The 22,799-nt window shown below is 40.0% G+C and overlaps 1 protein-coding gene across 7 annotated transcripts in view; it reads left to right on the top strand.

The window, feature by feature from the left end:
- Positions 1-1,143: 1,143 nt before the first annotated feature.
- Positions 1,144-22,799, top strand: part of STX18 (syntaxin 18) — a 93,397-nt gene continuing 71,741 nt past the window's right edge. For 2 of the 7 annotated variants that reach the window (XM_005300259.5, XM_024106868.3), the window contains exon 1: positions 1,180-1,449. In XM_005300259.5, the coding sequence (XP_005300316.1) occupies positions 1,288-1,449 (162 nt within the window). In that variant the 5' untranslated portion in view covers positions 1,180-1,287. Of the gene's footprint in view, positions 1,450-22,799 lie in introns of all 7 variants that reach the window. The other 5 variants (XM_065597088.1, XM_024106870.3, XM_065597089.1 and 2 more) reach the window with 4 other exon arrangements.

Genomic DNA, 22,799 nt, shown 5'->3' with positions numbered 1-22,799 from the left:
TCACTGGGCTGGGGCAGGGGTTGGGGTGCAGGAGGGGGTGAGGGCTCTAACTGGGGGTGGGGCTCTAACTGCAGGGTGGGGCCAGAAATGAGGGGTTCAGGGTGCAGGAGGAGACTATGGGTTGGGGCAGGGAGTTGGGGTGCTGGAGGGGGTGAGGGCTCTGTCTGGGGGTGCAGGCTCTGGGATGGGGCTGTGGATGAGGAGTTCAGGGTGTGGGAGGGGGCTTTGGGCTGGGGGTTCGGGGGGGGATTTGGACTCCGACTGGGGGTGCAGGCTCTGGGCTGGGGCCAGGGATGAGGGGTTTGGAGTGCAGGAGATGGCTCTGGGTTTGGGGAGGGGGCTCAGGGCTGGGTCAGGGGGGTGGAGTGTGGACTTACCTTGGGTAGCTAGGTCAGCGTGCAGTGGGGCTAAGGCAGGCTCCCGGCCTGTCCTGTCTCCTTGGTGCCCCCTCCGCTTCGGAGCTGGATCTGCTGGCTGCTTCTGGGGTGCAGCGTGGTGCCAGGACAGGTAGGGACTAGCTCTACACACTTACACAGACATTGGGGCAGTGCCGGGTCCCCTTTGGGATTCACCCCCTACCCCCAGGGCAGTGCAGGGTCTCCCCCTGGGGGTTCACCCCCCACGTACACACACACACTGGGGCAGGGCAGGGTCTCATCCCCCACATGCACACTCACTGAGGCAGTGCAGGGTTTCCCTGGAGCTGATGACTCACCCCCCACATACCCACACACACTGGGGCAGTGCAGGGTCTCCCTGGGGGCTCACCCCCCACATAGACACACACTGGGGCGGTGCAAGGTCTCCCTGGGGGCTCACCCCCCACGTACACACACACACTGAGGCAGTGCAGGGTTCCTGGGGACTAACCCCCCACATACCCACGCACACTGGGGCAGTGCAGGGTCCCCCGGGGGGCTCACCCCCCACATAGACACACACTGGGGCGGTGCAGGGTCTCCCTGGGGGCTCACCCCCCACGTACACACACACACTGGGGCAGTGCAGGGTCCCCCGGGGGGCTCACCCCCCACATAGACACACACTGGGGCGGTGCAGGGTCTCCCTGGGGGGCGGGGGGTCTCATGCTGGAACTAGGACTGGCTCTGGGTTCTCTCCCCTGGTGCGGTGCCGGGGCCGGTCGGATAAGGCGGCGGAACCCCGCACGGCGGGCCGAGTTGTGCGGGGAGGACTGTGCGGAGGGACTCGGGGCCGGCGTGTCTGGCTGGCAGCCGGTGAGAGGGGGCCGGGCTCGCTGGGTCGGGCCGGCGACGGGAGCGGGGCGCCATGGCCGTGGACATCACGCTGCTGTTCAAAGCCAGCGTGAAGACGGTGAAGACCCGGAACAAGGCGCTGGGGGTCCCGGCCGGCGAGAGCCCCAGGGATGAGCTGCTCAAGCGGGGCAGCCAGCGGCCCAAGAGCGACTTCTCCTGCCGGGCCCGCGAGGTGGTGAGTGCGGGGGCCGGCGTAGGGACTGTCCCGGGGAGGGGACCTAGGAGTCCGGGGAGGAAGATGGTTATGGGGGTAATGGTAGTATCAGCCAACAGCCCCGTCTGCAGATGCGCCGAGCCCCCAGGCAGCCCCCTTCCGCAGCTACAGGTGACCCGCAGATTAGTGCCGTGCAAAGTGATTGCGGGGGCTGACTCTCTTCTCTTCTCCCCCCTTTTACTTCGTGCACTTGGCAACCCTCCAGGCACTGGTCTCTTTCCCCTTGATAGCCCCCTCGTCCTGCCAGCTGCGGTGCGCATGGAGTCCGTCGGTGGCTCTGCGTGGCTGCAAGGCTCTGTCTTCGCGGGTCAGATTGCAGGAGGAGGTTTTTAAAAGGCTCAGTTCCCACTAAGACCCAGGTGCTGGCCGGGCAATTCTGAAAAATCTGCCCAGTGGTCGTTTACTTTCTGTTGTTTGTGTGGGACTTTCACGCAAGAAAACGAGAGAAAGAAAACATTAGAATAAATAAAATAATAGCAAACAATATGATTGTAAACCTCTCAGTATTTGGTGTGGGGACTCAGGAGAACTTAAAACTACTCTCAACCCTTAAAAAAAAACAAGAAACGGACTAGTTTTCCGTTTGACATTATCCCTTTGAAACTAATCCCTCCCCCAAGTGAGTTGGCAGATCCTCAGTAAGACGTGCATATTGTTTATAATAATGACACGTAGTACAGTCTTTGGTGATGTTATACAGCCTCTAGTCTGTACTCATTAGTGTTGATTCTGTTGCCTGCAAGGACCAGAATTTCCAAAGACACAGAGTCATCTCCTTTTCTGTAGGCCCTGCTCCTGCAAACATTTATGCATGAGTGTAAATTTACTAATATGAGTAGTGGTATAGGAGTTACTTAAGTTTATTCACTTAGGTAGTTCTAGTATGTGCATAATTACCAGTAGTTTTTCAGAATTGAGGCCATACACACTATCAGTAGTTTTCTTGACCACTACTCATACATAGCTGGGTTGCAGATTTATGTATATGTTCTGTGTGCAGATAAATGTTACACACCATAAAGGTATAGTGCCATAACCATGTTTATAAATTGTATTCACCATGAACCTTTTGACAGCCATACCTGCCTTCTGTTCATTAATCTCCCTCTTTGGGATTTAGTCTGTCATTCCAACCATCTGAACAGCTTTAATGAAGTGCCACTTTTTAAAATCAACAACCAGAGAAATGTTTGTTTCTGGAGTTGAGGTTTTTTAAAAATAAATTTAATAGGCTAAATTCAATCCTGGTTTAAATATTGAAGTCAGTGGACTTGTACCTACATACACTAGAGCTGAAGTGACCTGGTATCTATAAATTAAATATATAACCTGCAGTTATTGGAAACAAAAATATGTATATTAAAGAGAAAATGTATTATTAAGAAATGAAAATGTTGTGACACTTTTGCTGGAAGGTATCCACAGAATTGCACTTTTTGGCATAATGTCACAGGAATATTTTACTTTTGACAATATCAGAGATTTGCAGAAGAATGGATTTAGAGGTGGGAGCGAGAGAGTCTCTGAAATAAATATTTTTGTTAAAAATAGTAATGATCTTTCTATCCAGTTATTTATAAACTGAGATTTTACAGTATAGCATAGGTAGTAATAATTCTTAAATTAAAATCCCATTTAAAGACTATTTTGTTAGTATAAGATAATTAATAAAATTGTGGTGGTAATTTGACTTTATCAAAACTGGAAGCTTGTCTCCAGGAAATCTCTCATCTTAAATCACTTAAAACTGTAGTCATAAGCACCAGAAAACTTCATGTTCCAGGCTTCTGGGCAATAGCATGAGTGCTGCCTAGGCAAGTGGAAGTGTCAGATTTCCTGCCTGCCAAACAAGGACAACAGGGTTGACTGGAAGTGAGTGACTGAACATGTACAGCAACACTGAGATGCCAGTTAGAGGGGCTAAGTATGAATGGTACCTTAAGGCTAGTCTGCACTGGCAATGCCCTAAAGTGCTGCCGCAGCAGCGCTTTAACGTGGCTTGTGTGGTTGCTGTCTCCCGGTGCTCTAAAAAAAACCCACCTCCACAAGGGGCGTAGCTACCAGCGCTGGGGGCATAGCTACCAGCGCTGATGCACTGTCTACAATGGCGCTTTACAGCACTGAAACTCTTGTTCAGGGGTGTGAAAACAGCCCCCTGAGCGCAGCAAAAGTTGCAGCACTGTAAATTGCCAGTGTAGACAAGCCCTTAGTCATGAACAGAGCAATAAGCTGAGCTGTCAGTTTGAGGGGAAGGAGGGATGAGCTTACCTGATCTCAGCCACATAGAAATTGCTTCAGAAATTAGTTGATAAGTGTAAATTAGGATAAGTGTTCTGCTAAGCATGCATACCTGAGGCTGAGTTCCAGTTTCAACATGATGCCTGGTCAGTGGTCTCTGGCGACTTCACAGGAGAGATTGGATATGGGTTTGTCAGCTACTTAAGTAGTTCAAAGTATTTTTGTCAGAATGGCAACCAATGGTTTAATTTTCCAGCCAAACCAGAGTAGGCTGTGTAGCAACCTTTAGGACCTTGCAAACTTGGTCATAGCTGTTTTTTGGAGATACGGTTTGATATTAAGAGGGAGAATAATGCAAACTATAAGCTGCAGTCCGAGGCATTTATTTTTGCTGGAAAGGCAAGAGATGGTTGGCAAATTAAACTAAGTCTGGGTAGGGCTTGTAGTAAAATAAACTACACTGCTACCTCGATATAATGCTGTCCTTGGGAGCCAAAAAATCTTACCGCGTTATAGGTGAAACCATGTTATATCGAACTTGCTTTGATCCACTGGAGTGCTCAGCCCCACCCCCCCAGAGCGCAGCTTTACCGCCTTATATCCGAATTCGTGTTGTATCGGGTTGCGTTATATCGGGGTAGAGGTGTATAATTTAATTGTTTGCTACTGCAAAACACAATTTGATTTGATTATGCGGGAGAGAGAGCGCCTCTCTCTAATACTTTCTTACAGGCTTGCAATCATAAATTTAGCTGGTTTTTCCGGAGCTAGGCAATTTAACTTGCAAATTAATTGTTGATTTACACATTAACTCCTAAATATATTTGTATAAAAATTATGCATACAGGGTTGGTTGATTTAAAATAAAAAGATGTCGGGAACATATCAGACCACCAGTTTTGTCTTAAAACCTCTCCCAAAAGCTCGTAAGTCAGAATCAGCAGAGGTTAATTCTGCAGGCCCTGGGCTAACTAAGCATAGTAGAGTATGCTGGGGAACAATAGAAATTTAGAACAAAGCACAGTTTTCACAATTTATGGAACATTAAATATCCATGTCAGAAAGATGAAATATTTAATGTAGTTTTCAGAAAATATGAGATGCTCACTGATAAGGGCCGACCTATTGCAGTCTATTCGGTTCCTTATAGGTTCTTGTACTGCCTTCCGTCACCAATGTATCAGAGCACCTTCCAGTAGTTCATTAAGCAACATAACTAACATCTCTCATATATGGTTTGTCCTCTCAGCTTCTTCTTAGAGGCAAACTTCTGTGTGTTGTGTATTGTTTAGGTAGGCTTGTTTGTTTATAAAGAATTACACAGTACTGTGTGTTTATGCTAGAGAAGGCAAGATCAAAGAAGTGTGCCTTGCACTTGGAGCAGAAGGTGGTGAAGGTTGTGATAGTCCTTATTTTCTGTGGAAGTTTGTTCCTCAGTCTTGGACCAGTCTGCAAGAAAGCTCTACGTTCTGCACAGATGAGTTTTTCCCTTATTGTAGAAAGTTCCACTGTGTGTGAAAAGTAGAGTAATTGAACCATGGTCCTCATCACAACACTTTAGACAATCTTTTAGCTATCCTGGTCTCTGACCGTTGAGTGTCTTGAAGATAAGGACCAAGACCTTGAACTCAACTCAATATTCCATGGGAAGCCAATGTAGAGAACAGAGGGAATAGGTTTGATGTGCTCAAGGTAACTCTGGTTGGTGGATTTATTTAAATCAAAGCAATTTAAATCACTGATTTAAATCATGATTAAAATCAGCAAGCAGGAAACCTTGATTTAAATAATCCATTATAATCGTGTTTTGCATTTGTACTTTTTAGTTACTGTTATGAGCTGGGTGAAACCTTGTTATAGGTCGAGTTAAACCCTGCTGAGAAGGATGGGTATGAACTGAGCCTTGAATTAACATAACTATAAGAATAAATTAATCACAAGCCCTTACCTAATATTAAAGGGTTATGTGAACCCGCCCATGAGTTTGGACTGAATGGGTGGTGGTGGGGGGGGTTTGCTGAGTATCGTGTGAGAGAGTTTGAGAAAATAGGTAGAATACAGAGGACCAGAGAATGATATAGCTGGAAGGAGCAGCTGAAAGTCCAGTGTTTGACCTTAAAAGAAAACTAGGGAGAGGTTTTTGGGTCAGGGGTGCAGGATGAAAAGAGTGCTCTTGGTGCTGTGAGGAAAAGAAGCTGTTTCCTGCTTGATTCCTTCTGCATTCAGAGACACATTTGTAAATAAACCAAACTGCATCAACGAAATACCTGTCTATCACCAATTTCTACTCCCAGCTGGAACAAACCCAGGGCCCCAAAGTTTGACTAGCTGCTCAGATCAAAAAGGGGCAACGTTATTTTCCTAAAGAAAGGTTGTGTCTCATTAGTTGGTAAGCATTAAAACATGTTGAAATCAACATAAATGTGGCCTCTACACTAAATTTGATGCTTCTTTTTGCTAACTAGGAGGATGCATTATATCTATAGAAAGTTATTTAAACAATTATATAGCTTAATTTACATTTATTCAGATTCTTAATTTTTCTTTTTTTAAAATTATTAGAAAATGGTGAATGATTAATTTCTTATTTAGTAGAAGAGGATTAATTCTTTATTTGAGATTGTTTTATGTCAAGCTCTAGTTGGATGGAAATTCAAATTCAATTGAATGCATAAAATCAACATTTTAATCTTTTGATTAAATATATATGGCAGCCGACCGTCTCAAAAGACTATGGTGTAATCGGCAAAGCAGTTCAGTTACTGTCTATCAAGCATGGTGAGTGGCTAAATAGTCAATTCTCAAGCAACAGTCCTTGCCACTTACTGTGCAGGTGTTAGGCACAGGGCCAGAGAATGAAGCCAGTTAACTACATGAGGCTTGAGGCCTTCTGTGCTTTTCTCTGCACTTTCCTCTCTCACATCCACCTCTCTTTGGGTACATCTACACTACCCGCCGGATCGGTGGGTAGTGATGGATCTATCGGGGATCAATTTATTGCGTCTCATCTAGACGCGATAAATAGATCCCCGAACGCATTCCCCGTCGACTCCGGAACTCCACTGCTGCGAGAGGTGGAAGTAGAGTCGACGGAGGAGTGGCGGCCGTCGATGCCGTGCTGCAAGGACGCAAAGTAAGTCAATCTAAGTTGATCTAAGATACGTCGACTTCAGCTACGCTATTCTCGTAGCTGAAGTTGCATATCTTAGATCGATTTCCCCCCACCCCCACCCCCCAGTGTAGACCCAGGCCTTTGACTCTGTGGTGCAGTGCAGTCCTCTAGTAAAAGGAGGGCGTGTCCACCGGGTTGAGGAGCTCCTCAAAGTGCTCCTTCCACCTCTCAACCATCTCCTCTGTCAAAGTCAGCGTTTCACCACTCTTGCTGAGAACAGCCTGGGCAACATCCCGCCGACCCCTCCTAAGGCGACAAATGGTCTTTCCAAACTCCTCCCAAGCCCGAGCTTTTGCTTCAATGACCACCACAGCTGCAACTCTCTTCGCCAGGGTGAGGGTCGGGTCCGATGCAAGGATGGCAGCAAGAGGGATGGACCACAATGGACTGGCCCTCCGCAATGGAAACTGGTTTAAATTTTTTCTTTCATTTTGGGGTTTATGTTTGCAACAAAAATTAATTTGTGCATAATTATAAATATATATTTTTATTTTTTGTGATGTCACACATTTTCAGTTATGGATAAAAAAGGCCTTTATTAGGTTTATTTTAAGTTGTAATAAGTTTATAAGTTGTAAGGCTATTTCTTCATATTTTGCTTTGTAAGCATCTTTGTTTTAAGTAATCAGAACCTTTATTGTGGTAATCAGTATTATAAATACAACAATATATAATGTAACCCTAGCAAGCCCCATAGCAAAATTGTCGAATAATCTGGAAGAGCACAAAATATAGAGCATATAGAGAATAATATAATCCCCCTTAGGGGAAAAGTTATAAATGGCTCATCCCTCAGCCAAATGAGTTATTATCCCTATGGCATAACTTACCAGCTATGGGGCATCAAAAATCTTAAAAATCCACATTAATCAGTTAAAATGTTTAAAGAAAAAGCATATTATTAATATTTTGCAAAATGGTTTTGTTGGCGTGTTTTCTAAAATGCTTGTTAAATTATGAATTTAAATTGTACTGAAACAGACAGACAGTGCAATTTCTGGGAATGAGAGGATTTTCTCAGAGGTTTATACCTGAATCTGCAAAAATAGCTGTTCTCTTACATACTTTAATTAAAAAAGATATTGGAAATCAAACCTACAATTGACTGAAGCAGTCACTAAATTGAAATGGGCATTAGCCTCAGCTCCTGTATTGGTTCAGCCTGACTATTCACAACCATTTGTGTTGGAACAAGCTGCTACAGAAGAAGCACTGGCAGCTGCCCTGGGTCAGTACAGGAATTCAATTGTCTATTGGAGTCCAATTGTTTATGCATCTCAAGTATTAACTACAGTAGAACAGAAATATTCTTAGTGTAAAGAACATATGGTGGCTACAATTTGGACTGTTAAGCATTTTGCTTATATTGCCTTTCATAGAATCATAGGACTGGAAGGGACCCTGAGAGGTCATCTAGTCCAGTCCCGTGCACTTATGGCAGGACTAAATATTATCTAGACCATCCCTGACAGGTGTTTGTCTAACCTGCCCTTAAAAATCTCCAATGATGGAGATTCCATAACCTCCTTAGGCAGTTTATTCCAGTGCTTAACCACAGACAGGAAGTTTTCCCTAATGTCCAACCTAAACCTCCCTTACTGTAATTTAAGCCCATTGCTCCTTGTCCTATCCTCAGAGGTTAAGAAGAACAATTTTTCTCCCTCCTCCTTGTAACAACCTTTTATGTACTTGAAGACTGTTATCATGTCCCCTCTGTCTTCTCTTTTTCAGACTAAACAAACCCAATTTTTTCAATCTTCCCTGATAAGTCATGTTTTCTAGACCTTTAATCATTTTTGTTGCTCTTCTTTGGACTTTCTCCAGTTTGTCCACATGCTTCCTGAAATGTGGCGCTCAGAACTGAACACAATACTCCAGTTGAGGCCTAATCAGTGCAGAGTAGAGCGGAAGAATTACTTCTCATGTCTTGGTTACAACACTCCCGCTAATACATCCCAGAATGAGGTTTGCTTTTTTTGCAACAGTGTTACACTGTTGACTTATATTTAGCTTGTGGTCCACTATGATCTCCAGATCCCTTTCCGCAGTACTCCTTCCTAGGCAGTCATTTCCCATTTTGTATGTGTGTAACTGATTGTTCCTTCCTAAATGGAGTACTTTGCATTTGTCCTTATTGAATTTCATCCTATTTACTTCAGACCATTTCTGCAGTTTGTCCAGGTCATTTTGAATATTAATCCTATCCTCCAAATCACTTGCTTGCAACCCCTCCCAGCTTAGTATCGTCCACAAACTTTATAAGTGTACTCTCTGTGCCATTATCTAACAGAACCGGACCCAGAACTGATCCCTGCGGGACCCCACTCGTTATGCCCTTCCAGCATGACACTGAACCACTGATTATCAATACCCAGCACATCCTAGTACAATTCTTATTTCCCAAGTATTAAGGGAAACCCCAAAAAAGGATTAATCGGTTAATTAATCACAATAATGATTAAAACTGGAAACTATAGTAGAGCTAAGGAAATAATGTGCAGTGCAATGTGTACATATACATTCATAAACATTCAAGAAGCTTTAAGAGATATCCAAATGGGGAAGATGCCTAGCTTAATCACTAGTAAATATTTGCTGGATTGGTATAGGAATGAAACGCAACTAGTCACAGAGATTGTTACCACAGCTAGGTTTCCCAGGATATCAGTGTTACCACTTTACAGAACGTTTACAAATTTGTTTTTCACTTTCCCTTCCAATAATTGAAAAGAAGGATGTTTATGAGAAAATAGTATACGTTCACTTTGTAGGGGTCCATTTTTAAGGGACGTGTCAAGGTCTCCCACATACTAGTAAGACACATGGATGATGGCAAACACCAGTGTTCCATCTAATTTTTTACGTCCATGTGCGGAATGAATTTTGTTATGTGCACCAATATGGAGGCGATGTGTGACACATCACCTTCATATTGGTGCACATAACAAAATTCATGTGATGGGGGTGTTTTCAGTTTACATGATGATTTAATGATTTTTTTTTTTTAAAAGAATTGCCATAATGGGCCAATGTACATATCAAGAATATGCTAGACTGCTTTATACAGGTATTGAGTATGGAAGAAAAGAAAAATTCCCCATCTCAGCGGTTTACTGTCAGAAATTACACTTGAGTACAAATCCATAACAAATGACGGTGTATATGCATGTCTAACAAAGTTTTTAACCACCAACCCACCTGCCTGCCCTGATATATTGACATTGGTAAAAAGACAGTTCTCGTTGTCCTGTAGCATTGCAGTGGTGATGGTTTTTCCATAACATATTTAAAAACCAAAAACAAAATCAGGCATACACTTACAGCAAAGCAGTCTCTTGCACTTGTTATAGGTAAAACCAAATGGGGTTAAAGCATCTACATCACACTATTCTTTACTGATTTGAAGGGTGTCTAAGAACAACATATGTGAACACAGTCACAATATGTAATCAGCAGCAACAACAGGCGGAAATAGAACACTGCTAGTCTATCTAACTGGATCTAGATTTCAAACAAAATAGCTGTTACCCATATATTACAATAGTTTAATGTTTGCAGAGTTGTTGTAGCCATGTTAGTCCCAGGATATAGGAGAGAGGTGGTGAGTGTGATAAGATCTTTTATTGAACCAGCTTCTGTGGTGGATGAGACAGAGGCCTGGTCTATGCTAGAAAATTAGGTCGGTTACTAAGGGAAGCTACTGACACCATAGCGGCATGAGTTCCTTAACACTTTATGTATGTTAATACAGTACTATGTTTGCTAAAAGTTCAGGCTTGGTGGAGGGTATAATAATTGAGGAGACCAATTTCATTTAAGTCTGTGAGAAAATTGAGAGGACGTCAGAACTGAGTCTGTTTCATCATAGTTAATTAGTTATTCTGTGATGAAATACACCAGAAGAACTAGTGCTATGAAATCTTATCAGAAAGAGACTATGGGACAACAAATACTACCAAAAATGTCAGAATTGAAGTTGTTAGAATCCTTATATAATATATATAATCTTAAACAGATTTACTGTTTAGTTTATAGACTTGACTCTAATGGTTACCTAATAATTCCCAAAAGAGAACATATGCCTGCAAATGTATTATATAGTATTCTTGGTATTGCCAATTATACTCTTTAGTAGAAATTAATTAATATGACCAATTTTGGACTACAAGTTATTTTTAGTTCACTTTTTTAAACTGTGGTAATGAGTTAGAGTCTAATAAATTGGGCTCATAGCTGAGGTCATTAGGAAGAAAAAACAGATTTATTCTCCCTCTTCTAACTATTAAAAAGTTCATTATTTCATAACATATTTCTTGATATTCTTGATGCTGTCTTTTGTACAGTACTTGCACACAAACTTTTATCTTTTGAATGATTCCATATTTTACATTTTTTTAGCACAATTTAAATGCATCTCTTTCCAGCATGAATGTCAGACTCTGCTTCATAACTGAGGTTGAAAGTGATATCTGATTTATTATCAGCCTGATTCTTTTTTATTTTTCAACCTCCCCCCCCCTCCCCCCCCGGTTGCATTCCCTCCTTCTTAGAGAAGAATTTTGTCCTAAAAGATTGAAGGAAGCTATGAAGATCATATTAAAAGTGCTGGGGAAGAAAGAGTGAAAAGCAATAAGAGAAAATGATATTGGAGAGATATTAAAATGATTTCAGAGTACAATAAAAAGCTTTCATTCAATCAGCTAATGGTCCCCATGTGACTGTTTCTGGTTTCAGCCAAATTCGTTTAAGAAATAGTGGTGAGTATACATGGTCAGCCTCTGGAGGATGTAGTTATGAGTGTCCTTATTTTTGGGATCTCTTAAATGTCAGTTCAAATTCAGCTACCTTTAAGAAAAGAAAAGAAAACTCCTAACCCCGTTGTATAAGTTGTTTTCTCAATATAAAGTAAATGACAGGGCTGAAAATTATGGTGATTTTTTTCCCCCCTCTGAGTTGCTAGTTAATTTTGCCACTGTGGCTAATCGACCATCCTGTGGCAGTGAAGCATCCAAAAGTATTCCAAGTCTGCCACTCAGTATTCTGAGGGCATATGCCCTCTGTGGTGAAGAATATCCATTCCTCCCCATCCCCCCATTTTAGTCTTCCAGGGCCAACTTTGATGCCCCTGGGTCACTGACTTTTTTTGGATGAGAGGGGCAAGGGGATTTTTTTACTGGGTTTTAACTGTAGGAGGATCTCCCTAGGATCCTATTGGTGGAGTTAGAGCCACTGTAAACTCTTTTCAGCTGCTGGCTAGCAGTTGAATTGGCTTCTCCTCTGAGTTGCTGACTTGATATCTTGCCACAAGTACAGGATAAGTTCAGTGGAGGCTCAGTTACAGGCTTCTAGACATGGTGGATTGGGGAAGAAGGGAGGATTTGGCCTCTTGCTGTCCTTAGAAGCAGGCCCCACTTGTGGCGGAGGATGAACCCCAGGAAGGGGAGAAACAGAAAGGAGACTGGGGGGAGAGCCTCAGAGGGAGCAGAAGGGGAGTGAACTTAAGTGGAGGAACAGAGTGATGGGGAAAGACAGGCACAGAGAGAGAGAGGGGGAGGACTGGAGAGAAAGTGGAATACTGAGTGAGATCCAGGGAGCTAGAGAGAACAGAAGAAGAGGAGAGACAACTGAACACACAGAGTAGGGAGATGGACAAAACAAATAGGACAAATGAGAGAAAGAAAATGAGGGAGAAAACAGAAAATGGCATGGAGAGTGATAGAATGGGTCTGAAATGGGAGGAGAGAAAAAGGGAATGAAGAAGGGGAAGCAAGGAAAAACTTAGAAAACTTTTAGATTAGTGAATTCTGTTTCAGTTATGCTTTATTTTTTATTTTATTTTTATTATTCTGACAGATGTTATGGATCTCTAAATTTTGGGAGTAGGATGGGCTGACCATTTTGACCACTTCTGTCATGTTCATATTGTTGGCAGTTTGGATTCTGCAGTTAAAGAACTCATGAAAAAGACAAAAATAAAATTTGAAATTTAGCCAAGCAAACAGAAAATCAGCTTCGTTCTTTGGAGAGTTGTCCACTGGAGAGTTTTTCCCCCCAGATGTTGCTTGCTTTGAGAATACTTCAGCTCTTTTTCTTCTTCAGGAGAAAACTGAAGATTATCATTTCTCCCTTTCCTTATTTTAAATAAGTTAGGGGAGGGGAGCTAGGCCTGTACTTTTATCGGTGCGTATGGCATATGTCCCACTTTTTAATTGATGTAAAAAAAAAAAATCATGACGAGGCAGGGAGGGATACCCTATTTGTCTTGGGCATTTGTAGAATGCTGTTCACCATAGAATCTGCTGAATACAGAGGCGGGCCGAAGTGGTTTCCTTTCTCTGACTAACAGAATGTCAGAGAGATCATAGATCTTAGGAACTTTGTGCTGTGAAACTTTTACCATATTATCAGAAATACAGTTGTGCTACTGTAGTTTAGGACTCTAGCAGTGATTATACATTAAATTTTGTCAGCAACAAAATGGGAGTCTTTTGGTTGTCGTATTCTCTCTCAACACAGGTACAAAGGCACGTGAGTAGGAAGTACTTAAGATGTGGGCATTCAGAGTTGAAAAACCAAAGAAACTGTATTGTGTAAACAAATAGTAATAAATATTTGCTGTCAATATGTGCTCAGGTAACATTTATGCTGCAGTATCTTTGGAATTGTTTTTGTCACCATAATTAGATGCTAGGGTAAAATCTCAATGTTAAGCTGTTTCCTTGTATTTTTTGGCACCTAATGGATTAAAATTCTTTTTGTTTCAGCATTGATGAAGAGATATTGTATGTCAGTAAAATATTGTGTAATGTTCTTTGTCTTGTGATCTCCATGCCAGTACACCTGTAAAATGTTTTTCAAGGTGGAGAATAAGTAGGTCAAGGATTGGAATTACATCTTTAGCAGTTAGAGCAATTAAAGGGTAAAATTGTGGGGTGAGGGGAGTTGCCAACAATTTTTGGAAAATGTTTCTAATAACTAAAATATTACAGTTTAATTGCTTAGAATGATAAATAGTAGCTACTTTACTAAAAACATAAGTTTTCCTGGTTTCAGGGCAGTGGTGGCAAACCTTTCTGTCTGCCAAAAATAACACTTCATAGTTGTCAGGTGCCAACCTTTCAGGTGTTTGTTTGCCTCTTCTCACCCTTTCATTCCGACTCAGCTTCCATCTTTCCCTTTGTTTGGGGGCAGGGACAGCAGTACAAACACATGTACCTCATTTACTCAAGTTTAAGTTTCTGCCTTCTGTTTACACAAATATTTTGTCTCACACCTTTGAAAAAACAAATACATTTAAAGGTAATCCATTCCTCTCTTAAGTATTGTTTTCCTGGTAAGTAAAGTCCTCATGATGAAGCCCACAATGGATGAAATTTTTTAAAATGTTTTCACCCGATTATCTATTTTTAATACATACTAAGGTATCTTGGAGGCCATATAAGTGCTTAGATGTAGATGAATATGAAAAAATGAACTTGTGCAGAATCACTACTTGAATCACCATCTGTCAGGCATTTCCTTTTTTGGTTGACCGTTTTTTCTCCTGGGGTGTTGTGGATTTAATCTAATTCTTGTATGCAGCATGACCTGTGTCCACACTGCAAAATGGACGGAAGGGAGGCTTGGGCTCAAACCAGGGACAGAATCTGGGCTTAGTGTGCAGTGTAGCCATATCCCCCAGAAACTCTGAGAAAAAGCATATCAGTTAATGAGACAGATTCACTAAGATTAAGAGCAAGGTCTTAATGTTTTGTGGACACTAAAGAGTTGAAACTCTGATGTAGAAGGCTTCGAGCTGGCTGCAAACTGAATTCCACTACTGTAAAAAAAATTTCAAGGTTTTGGAAATTTTGTTATCCTGAATCGGGATGAAAAGCCAAACCCTGGACGTTTTTTATGGAAGTGAAATTCTGCAATATTTCATTTTGGAAACATGGAAATATTTCCACTGTGGGAATGTTTTGGTGTTTTCAAAGCAGAATATCCTCCCCAGGACACTGGAATGCCTGGCTCCATGGCAGCCTGTGAGCTCTGCCTCTGCAGTAGCCCATCAGGTGAGCTGCTGGAGAGCTCTAACCCCATAGCATCCCATCAGGTGGGCTTCTGAGGGGACAGGGAGGTGGGTGGGTGAGTGAGCAAGAAACCAGACAAGTTTCTGTTGGAATTTTTGTAGAAACTGACATGTTCCCATGGAGAATTTCAAATGTGAAGGATCAGCATTTTCTGATGGAAAAACATTCTGTTGGAAAATTTCCAACCACCGCTCATGACGCAGTCTCAGAATTTCTTGTTGTTTTCAGACTGGCACTATGCATGCAGAGCTAAGGTTGCTTGAGTAATTGGATTGTGTGTGTATTTGCATACCTTCAGATAGTTTGGAAGTTGTTGTCAAGTGGAAACTTAACTTGGAATTTCCAAGCTTTCTAGTGTTTCTGTCATTTGAGGAAACTCCAGCATTCTTTTAAGAGGTTTTTTTGGCTGAACTAAGTGATACATTCTTTCAAATTTAACTCCAGGTTTACAAAGTTTTTGCCTGGGAATTTTTTTGATTTTTTTATTTGATTAGGGGAAGAGTGCGAGCAATGGAGGTGGGAGTTAAATAGGTATCTTACAAAACTCTTTGAACTGGAGGTAATATATTATGCAAGGATAGAAAAATCTAGCTTACTTTAATTGTAAAAACAAATAACCGAGATAGCAAACTGACGTGAAATAAAAACATGATCATGATGATAACCATTTAAAGATTTGTGGAGAAACAAATATTTATTGAAAATAAAAACCAGGTCTAAGGGCCCTAATGCTGACGTTTGGAAATATAACCGTGTTGTGGTATTTGGAATACCCTACGTCCCGTACAGTAGATATTGTTTAAAATTGCTTGGGAACTGGAGCTTGCAATTGTGAGTTTGGAATGTCCTGCGGATAATTAAGTTGTGGTCAGGTTTTAGAAAAATAAAAAGTTCTCGAACTATGATTTTATAAACATGCTACAATAACATTTCTTTATATTTAACAGTTTCTTGTAGAAAGCTGATACTCTCACAAGGCATTGATTAAAGGTAAAACATCAAGAAAGAAAAAATATTAAATTAAAACTTCACTTAGGATGTTGACAGTTGGCTTGTAATATTAAACAGATGTGCGTGTTCTTGGGATATTCTTTCAGAACTTGGTTACAAAGGTTTTATTTTTAAATGATAGCTACAAATTTTTGATTATTTTTCATTTCTTTTTTCTTCAGCTTTTATTCTATATTCTACTCTAGATAGATCCACCTGGATAATATATGTAGTATAATTTTTGTTGTATTGTTCGGGGAGGCGAAGAGTTTCACCATGTAGATTTAAATTGGAGTACAGCAGATTTCATTATCTAAAGGATTTATTGAAAGTGTTCAGCGATTCATAGGCCAAATTGTACTGGGAGATGTGCAAATACTGCTTTTATTGACTTCATCGGGAAGTATGTGAGAGCAGAACCTGGCCCATTTAAGCTGTACTCATTGAAGAAACCGAAATAATGCTATTACATTTTCAAACCCTAAGATTTAATTTAAAAATCTAGTTTAATACAATAAGCAGGGAAATATTGAGTAGAAGTAGGGAGATGTTGTTGTCACTGCATATGGCATTAATGAGGCAGTGGAATACTGTGTCCAGTTCTTGTGTCCACACTTTTAAAAGGATGTTGAAGAATTGGAAGGGGTTCAGAAAAGAGCTACAAGAATCATCTGAGATCTAGAAAATCTCTCTTGCAGTGAGATACTAAATTAAATCAACCTATTAGCTTATCCAATAAGAGGTTCAGAGGTGACTCAATCATGATGTAGAAGCACCTATGTGGGAAGAAGATTTGTGATAGTAGAGGGCTCTTTCATCTCTCAAAGGCATAACATGATCCAGTGGCTGGAAACTGAAGTTGGACAAATTCTGACTAGAAATAAAGTGCGTATGTTTAACAATGAAGGCAATTAATCTTTGAAACCTAGCGATGTGGTAGATGCTTCATCTCTTGAAGTTTTTAAATCAAGATTGGATATCTTTCTAAAAGGTCCTCTCTAGTTCAGCCAGAAGGTGTGAGCCTGATGTAGGAGTTACTGTGTGAGATTCTTTGGCCTGTGTTATTTAGCAGGTCAAACTACATCTATGTGCCTATGGTACTACGGTCCCCATTATTATTCAGAATGTCCCACTGTCTTGAACGTAGTTATCTTCGTAACACCCATGTAAGAAGGGAAGTACTATTATTCCCACTTGACTGATGTGGAACTGAGGCATAGAGAGATTAAATTACTTGTTCCAGGTCTCACAGGAAGTCTATGGCAGAGCAAAGAATTGAACCCAGGTCTCTCGAGACCCAGGAAAATGCAGTAACCCTGGGACCATCCTTCTTCTGATCACAAGCATAATGTTCTAGTCTGGCCTTGGAAGTTATGAATCTATGAATGTTCTGTCTTCGTTTTAATAATAAGAGAAGTAAGCAATGATGCATTCATTTAAAGCATTTCTAATGTAGCCGTACCAGTCTTGAATTTAGTCTTATGCCTAGTTTAACCATCAGTTGTAGAAATTACCTTTGTGAATTAAGAGAGCTTTATTTTCTGTAATAGTTTGGTATTGTGGTTTCTTCCTACATAAATATCAGTGGAGATACTCAAATCTAAAGAGTATTTAATCATTTTATTTGAGTTGGGAAGCGAGCGGGGTGGGGGAATTAAATAATTACATCCTTTGAACTGCTTTGGTCTTTATACCATCTCAGTTTCATACATGTATCAGGTATCCCTTTCTCGTGTATTCTGCTTCTCATTTCTCTTAAAAAGATCATGATATTCAATTTCTGCAATAAAATAAGTACAACTGGCTCATTAAAATATGAATTTTGTTTTATTCAATGATATTCTTTCAGTTTCCTAACATTAAATTCTCGCCTTGCTTAAAAACCCATTGTATAATATTACAGATAGGAAACACTTATGAAAACACAGATGCTGCATCTGTATTTTGATCACAGAATCAAAGGTGTAAAGAATCAAGAGAACACTGTAAGAACTTATCTAAGAATTAAACAATTTGAATAAAATCTGACTTTGCATATCATTTTATTTCATTAAGAGTGCCTTATTTCAAAGGATTAAGATAACGTGTAATAAAGCACTCTTATTCCAGAATAAGAGCATCCACACATGGAAATTAGGAATAGCTATTCCAGAATAACTCCCTATGTAGACAATCTTGTCTGATCCTGCAAAAGCAACTGCTTGAGTGTAAGGGCTGGTCTACACTGGGGGGGGAGGGGGGAATCGATCTAAGATACGCAACTTCAGCTACGTGAATAGCATAGCTGAAGTCGACGTATCTTAGATCGATGTACCTCGGATCCTCACGGTGCGGGATTGATGGCCGCGGCTCCCCTGTCGACTCCGCTACCGTCTTTCGCTCTGGTGGAGTTCTGGAGTCGACGGGGAGTGCGTTTTCGGGGATCGATTTATCGCTTCTAGACAAGACGTGATAAATCGATCCCCGATAGATTACTACCCGCCGGATCGGCGGATAGTGAAGACGTATGCTAAGGGTCTGCACAGCCAGATCTCTTCACAGGATAAGGACCTACATGTATTTTTGCTCAGATACAACTCATTCGTATTCTAGTTGGAAGATTATTATATAGAACAAAAAGGCTGAAGTGCAACTTCTGAGATATTAATAGTAAAATATAAAAATCTGTCCTATTTTATTTAAAGAATCTTTCCCTTTATGTGTTGAGGCTGCAGTCTTCGCTGCTACATAGCATTCTGATTGGTTATTGTTAAATTATTATTTATTATTTGTACTACGGTAATGGCCAGAGTTCCCAACCAAAATCAGGGCTCCACTGTGCTGGGCACTAACAGACATAGAATAACAGGAAGCAAGATAGTCCCTTTCGTGAACTGCTTACAATCTAAATAGACAAGACAATCAAAGGGTTACAGGGGAAGGATATACGAAATCCTGGCCCTATTGAAATCAGTGGCAAAATTACCATTGACTTCAGTGAGGACAGGATTTCACTCATGAAATACAAGCAAAGTAAACAGTGATGGTCAGCAGATGTCATGTCATGTTCCACAATTTTTCTTGTTGATTTGAGGGATGGGGTGGTTCACTGGAAGGGAAACCTCACTGTTAAAATGTGTTTTAAGACCCATTTCTGTAATATGCTTAAGCACATGTCTAACTTTAAGCATGTGAATAATGTTTAAAATTAGGAATGTGTTTACATACCTTACTGAATTGGAGCCTAGAAGAGAAGTTTTATCAGTTACTGAAAAGCCTATCTTTTATCAATTACTGTAGGGAGTTGATCTGACTGCTGTTATGAGTAAGAGCATTCATGGTTTAATTGGATAATTTATGGATTCCTGTGTAGATATTTTTCACCCTAAAAGATAGCATTTCTAAGAGTTTCTATATACCAGTTGCTGAGTAAAATTTTCAGTTTTCCAAAAGAGTGCAATTTTGAAAATATGTAAGAGATGTAGCTATTAACCTACATGCACGTTTATAATACTAGAAAATGGGCAGCTTATTACATTCAAAGACAGGATCTGATAGGCCCAATTTGCTTAAAACATCAGTTATTGAAGATATACCCCTGGGAATTTGAGAAACCATTTAACAGATGAAAGTACATTTTGAAAAGTTCAACCTTACAGGCAATCATAAAATGAATCAAAACAGTGCTTTCCCCCCTGAAATGTACAGAGCCCATCTGTGTCTAATCCAGTAATTACAGACAGAGTTCAATTACCTTTTCAAACTTGGAGCAGACTGGAGACTAGGCAGTGAACAAATGTAGGGTTTTGTCTAGACCTCAATTGACCGCAGTCTAAAACTTGAATTTATATCTAATTTTTTTTTTTTTTGGTTTGATAGCTCTTAAAGGATTCATTTTGTTACCTAGTTGCCAGATCATGAAAGCTCTTGTTGCCAGGCACAGTGCTAGCTACTGGTCTTAATCCCTTTAAAGTTAATAAACTCTTACTACTAGGTGCAGATTTTGCAGGATGGAGACCTAGTATTTTATTTTCTCAATATCGAGTTAACACATTTGAAGTGCAACAAAAGCTTTCGTTAATCAGCTGTTACAATTCTGTGTCTTTTACAGTGCAGCTTTTAGTTGAGACTTTAAGCTGTACTAGATTAAGTTTTGAAGAGTTGTAACAATGTCTTTAAATTCTATTGTGCAGTCACATAAATAGATATTACATCCTGAGAAAATAATTGTTGGTTTATTCTGAAAAATATAATCATGATAGGCTTTTCAGTTGCCTAACTTGCCTATTGGCACTGATCAGAAACCAGGATTAAAAAATTCAGATATTTCACTTATTTGTTTGTTTCAGATGGGATTCTGGATAAAAGCAGATTATAGCCAGAGTAAATGGGCTATATGTTCAGTCACATAAGAATACTCAAAGAACAGGCTTCACTGTAGTAGTTAATAGAGAGTCCATGGCTGCCAAGTCCTAGGTCAGACAACTTTTGTTATCAGCTCACAAAGTATATAAATCACCAGTTCATTATCTTATCTTTGGGAAATACATGGTGTGTGCTGCATCGGATAGTAGTAATATTTCCATCCTAACAGTCTGAGTGATGAATAAAGTGGTGTATATATGCAACCATTAATTAGGAAGTGGTCTGTACAATAAAGATGATATACAATATGCAAACAGATCCTGTTTTACTATACAGAACGTGATCCTAAAAAGTAATGGTGGCAAGGTAATTTCATTCATTTCATACATTGATGGCAACAGTGTGAAGAATAAATGTTGTGTTTTTAACATATGTTCATACATAAAATTTTTGCTGAAACATGCAGAAATAACCGTTGTCAACATACATTATTATGAATTATAGGGGGTTATTGGTGTGCAGATAGTGAGAGAAAGGGATATGACTATAGTAATAGACACATCCCGTTTAACTTTCTGATTTATAATGGTGTAGTAATCAGTACTGTGTAGTAGCTGGTGTACAGAGTAATTACTAGTAGTTAAGAATGAACCTGGTGTTGACTTCTCATGTTCTCAGCTACCATTTTATAACAAACAAGACACTCTTCCCAGTGAATAATCAGCTTTTCTAATGTATTGCAACAATAGGGCTTTTTTCTTTTTCTTTTTTCATGTTTAAATAACTTTCCTTGTTGGTAACAAACACCTATTAGCCAGGAAAAACTGATAAGATTGATATGTTAAATTACTATGAAATTGAGGTGTCTAATAAATGGTGAAGGTTATATTTTGGGGTCTATGTTGTTCAAAATGTATTCTCTCTCTATGCTTGATAAGCTTGGAAAACGTCGCTTGATGCCAGTTTTCTAAATCAATTAATTGTAGTGCACATTCATTAGCTGGGTGTTCATATTTCCAATTTTTTAAGCAAAACATTATTCCAGAAATGCCATTGTAATATACCCATATTACACACCAAAAATTATGTTAAAAGAACATTAACGTTGCAAAGTTGAGTTCTGAAAAATTCGGAAATGCCAGAATTATATATGCTACTCCTTTATAAAGGTTTTTCCCTGAACGTGCTGAGAACCTGTGTCTCCCCTCCTTTGGCTTCAATAGGAGTCACAAGTACTTAAGGTTGAAAATCAGGCAAAACATTGATTCAGGAGCCTAGTATTAGGCATCGGTTTCAAAATTGTGATTCTAGTTATTAAAGTTGAGTATATAGGTTCATAGCAGTTAGAAATACAAAAGATCTCCTACCTCTGTGGTCCTAACCCTGTCGCGTAAACCAACATATTCTATTTTTATCTCATAATCCTGCAGAACTTCAGCTTTCATTAACAAATAATTTTTTTAGCTCTTCATGGTTGCAAAGAGATTATTCTAAAAGTAAACCAAAGCAGTGTCTTCCTGAGTTTGTAGACAACCTAAATCCGTAAGTCTGTGATGTCTCGCAGCCTCCATGCAACTCAGAGTAGTTTAGTTCTGAAGCTTAGTAAAATGTTAAGACTTAACAAAAATGGTTGTCCATTGTGATGGATATTATGGTAGTTAGAAACAAATAAAAAAGACATTTTGAGGCTATGGTATACAACTTACTGTATACATAGTATACAACTTACTAAGTTACTTATGGCCCCATCTATACTACCAGTCTGTTGGTGCCAGTGCACAATTGTTTGCTGTGATTCAGGTTGTCTGTGGGTTAACACAATTTTTGTTTGTAGTGTAGATGATACAACATAGTTATGGAATACATATTACGAAACCAGGTTACATTTCATTCTGATACTACCTGGTATATGTTTCGTCATTTCCTTGATTACATACTCTTGATATTTGTAAAGCAGGTGTACAAAAATTAACAACTGTATTTTTAAAAGGAGCAATTCTAGTGTTGATGGTTTTTTTAGTTTGTTTTTAAAAGTGATGGTAAATGTCCTCTGTGCCCCCATGGAAATCTTTCCGTTGTAATATTTTGGACCAGATTTTCATAAATCTCTCCCTGCAGTTGCATCCACATTTTCCAGACCTAATTTGTGATCGAGATACCGTACATGGATTCAGAATCACTCAGAGTGTTCACATTTTTGGTTTAGCTGCATCCCTTCAACTAAATGTTGAAAATATGACCCTGGTTTCTTGGTGGTGTCATTTCTAAATCTAAAGTAAAATGTTGTAGCAAACTACAATGTCTGGATTCCTCCTTACTGCTTATTATCCTTTTAAATAGTCATCCCATTCTCTTCTGTTTCATGCTTGCTTAGGGGGTCTCTTTTTTTTTTCTGTCCCATATTTTTCTCGGTTTATTTCTAATTCTTGATTCTTTTTGTTCTTTCTCTAATTGTGTGTGCTTTTATTTCTGGCTCTATTTGCTCTATCACACTC

Source organism: Chrysemys picta, chromosome 5 (genome assembly GCF_011386835.1).
Source record: "Chrysemys picta bellii isolate R12L10 chromosome 5, ASM1138683v2, whole genome shotgun sequence".
NCBI lineage: Eukaryota > Metazoa > Chordata > Testudines > Emydidae > Chrysemys > Chrysemys picta.
Note: the sequence above shows the minus strand (reverse complement) of the source record. Positions and strands in the feature narration are given on the sequence as shown.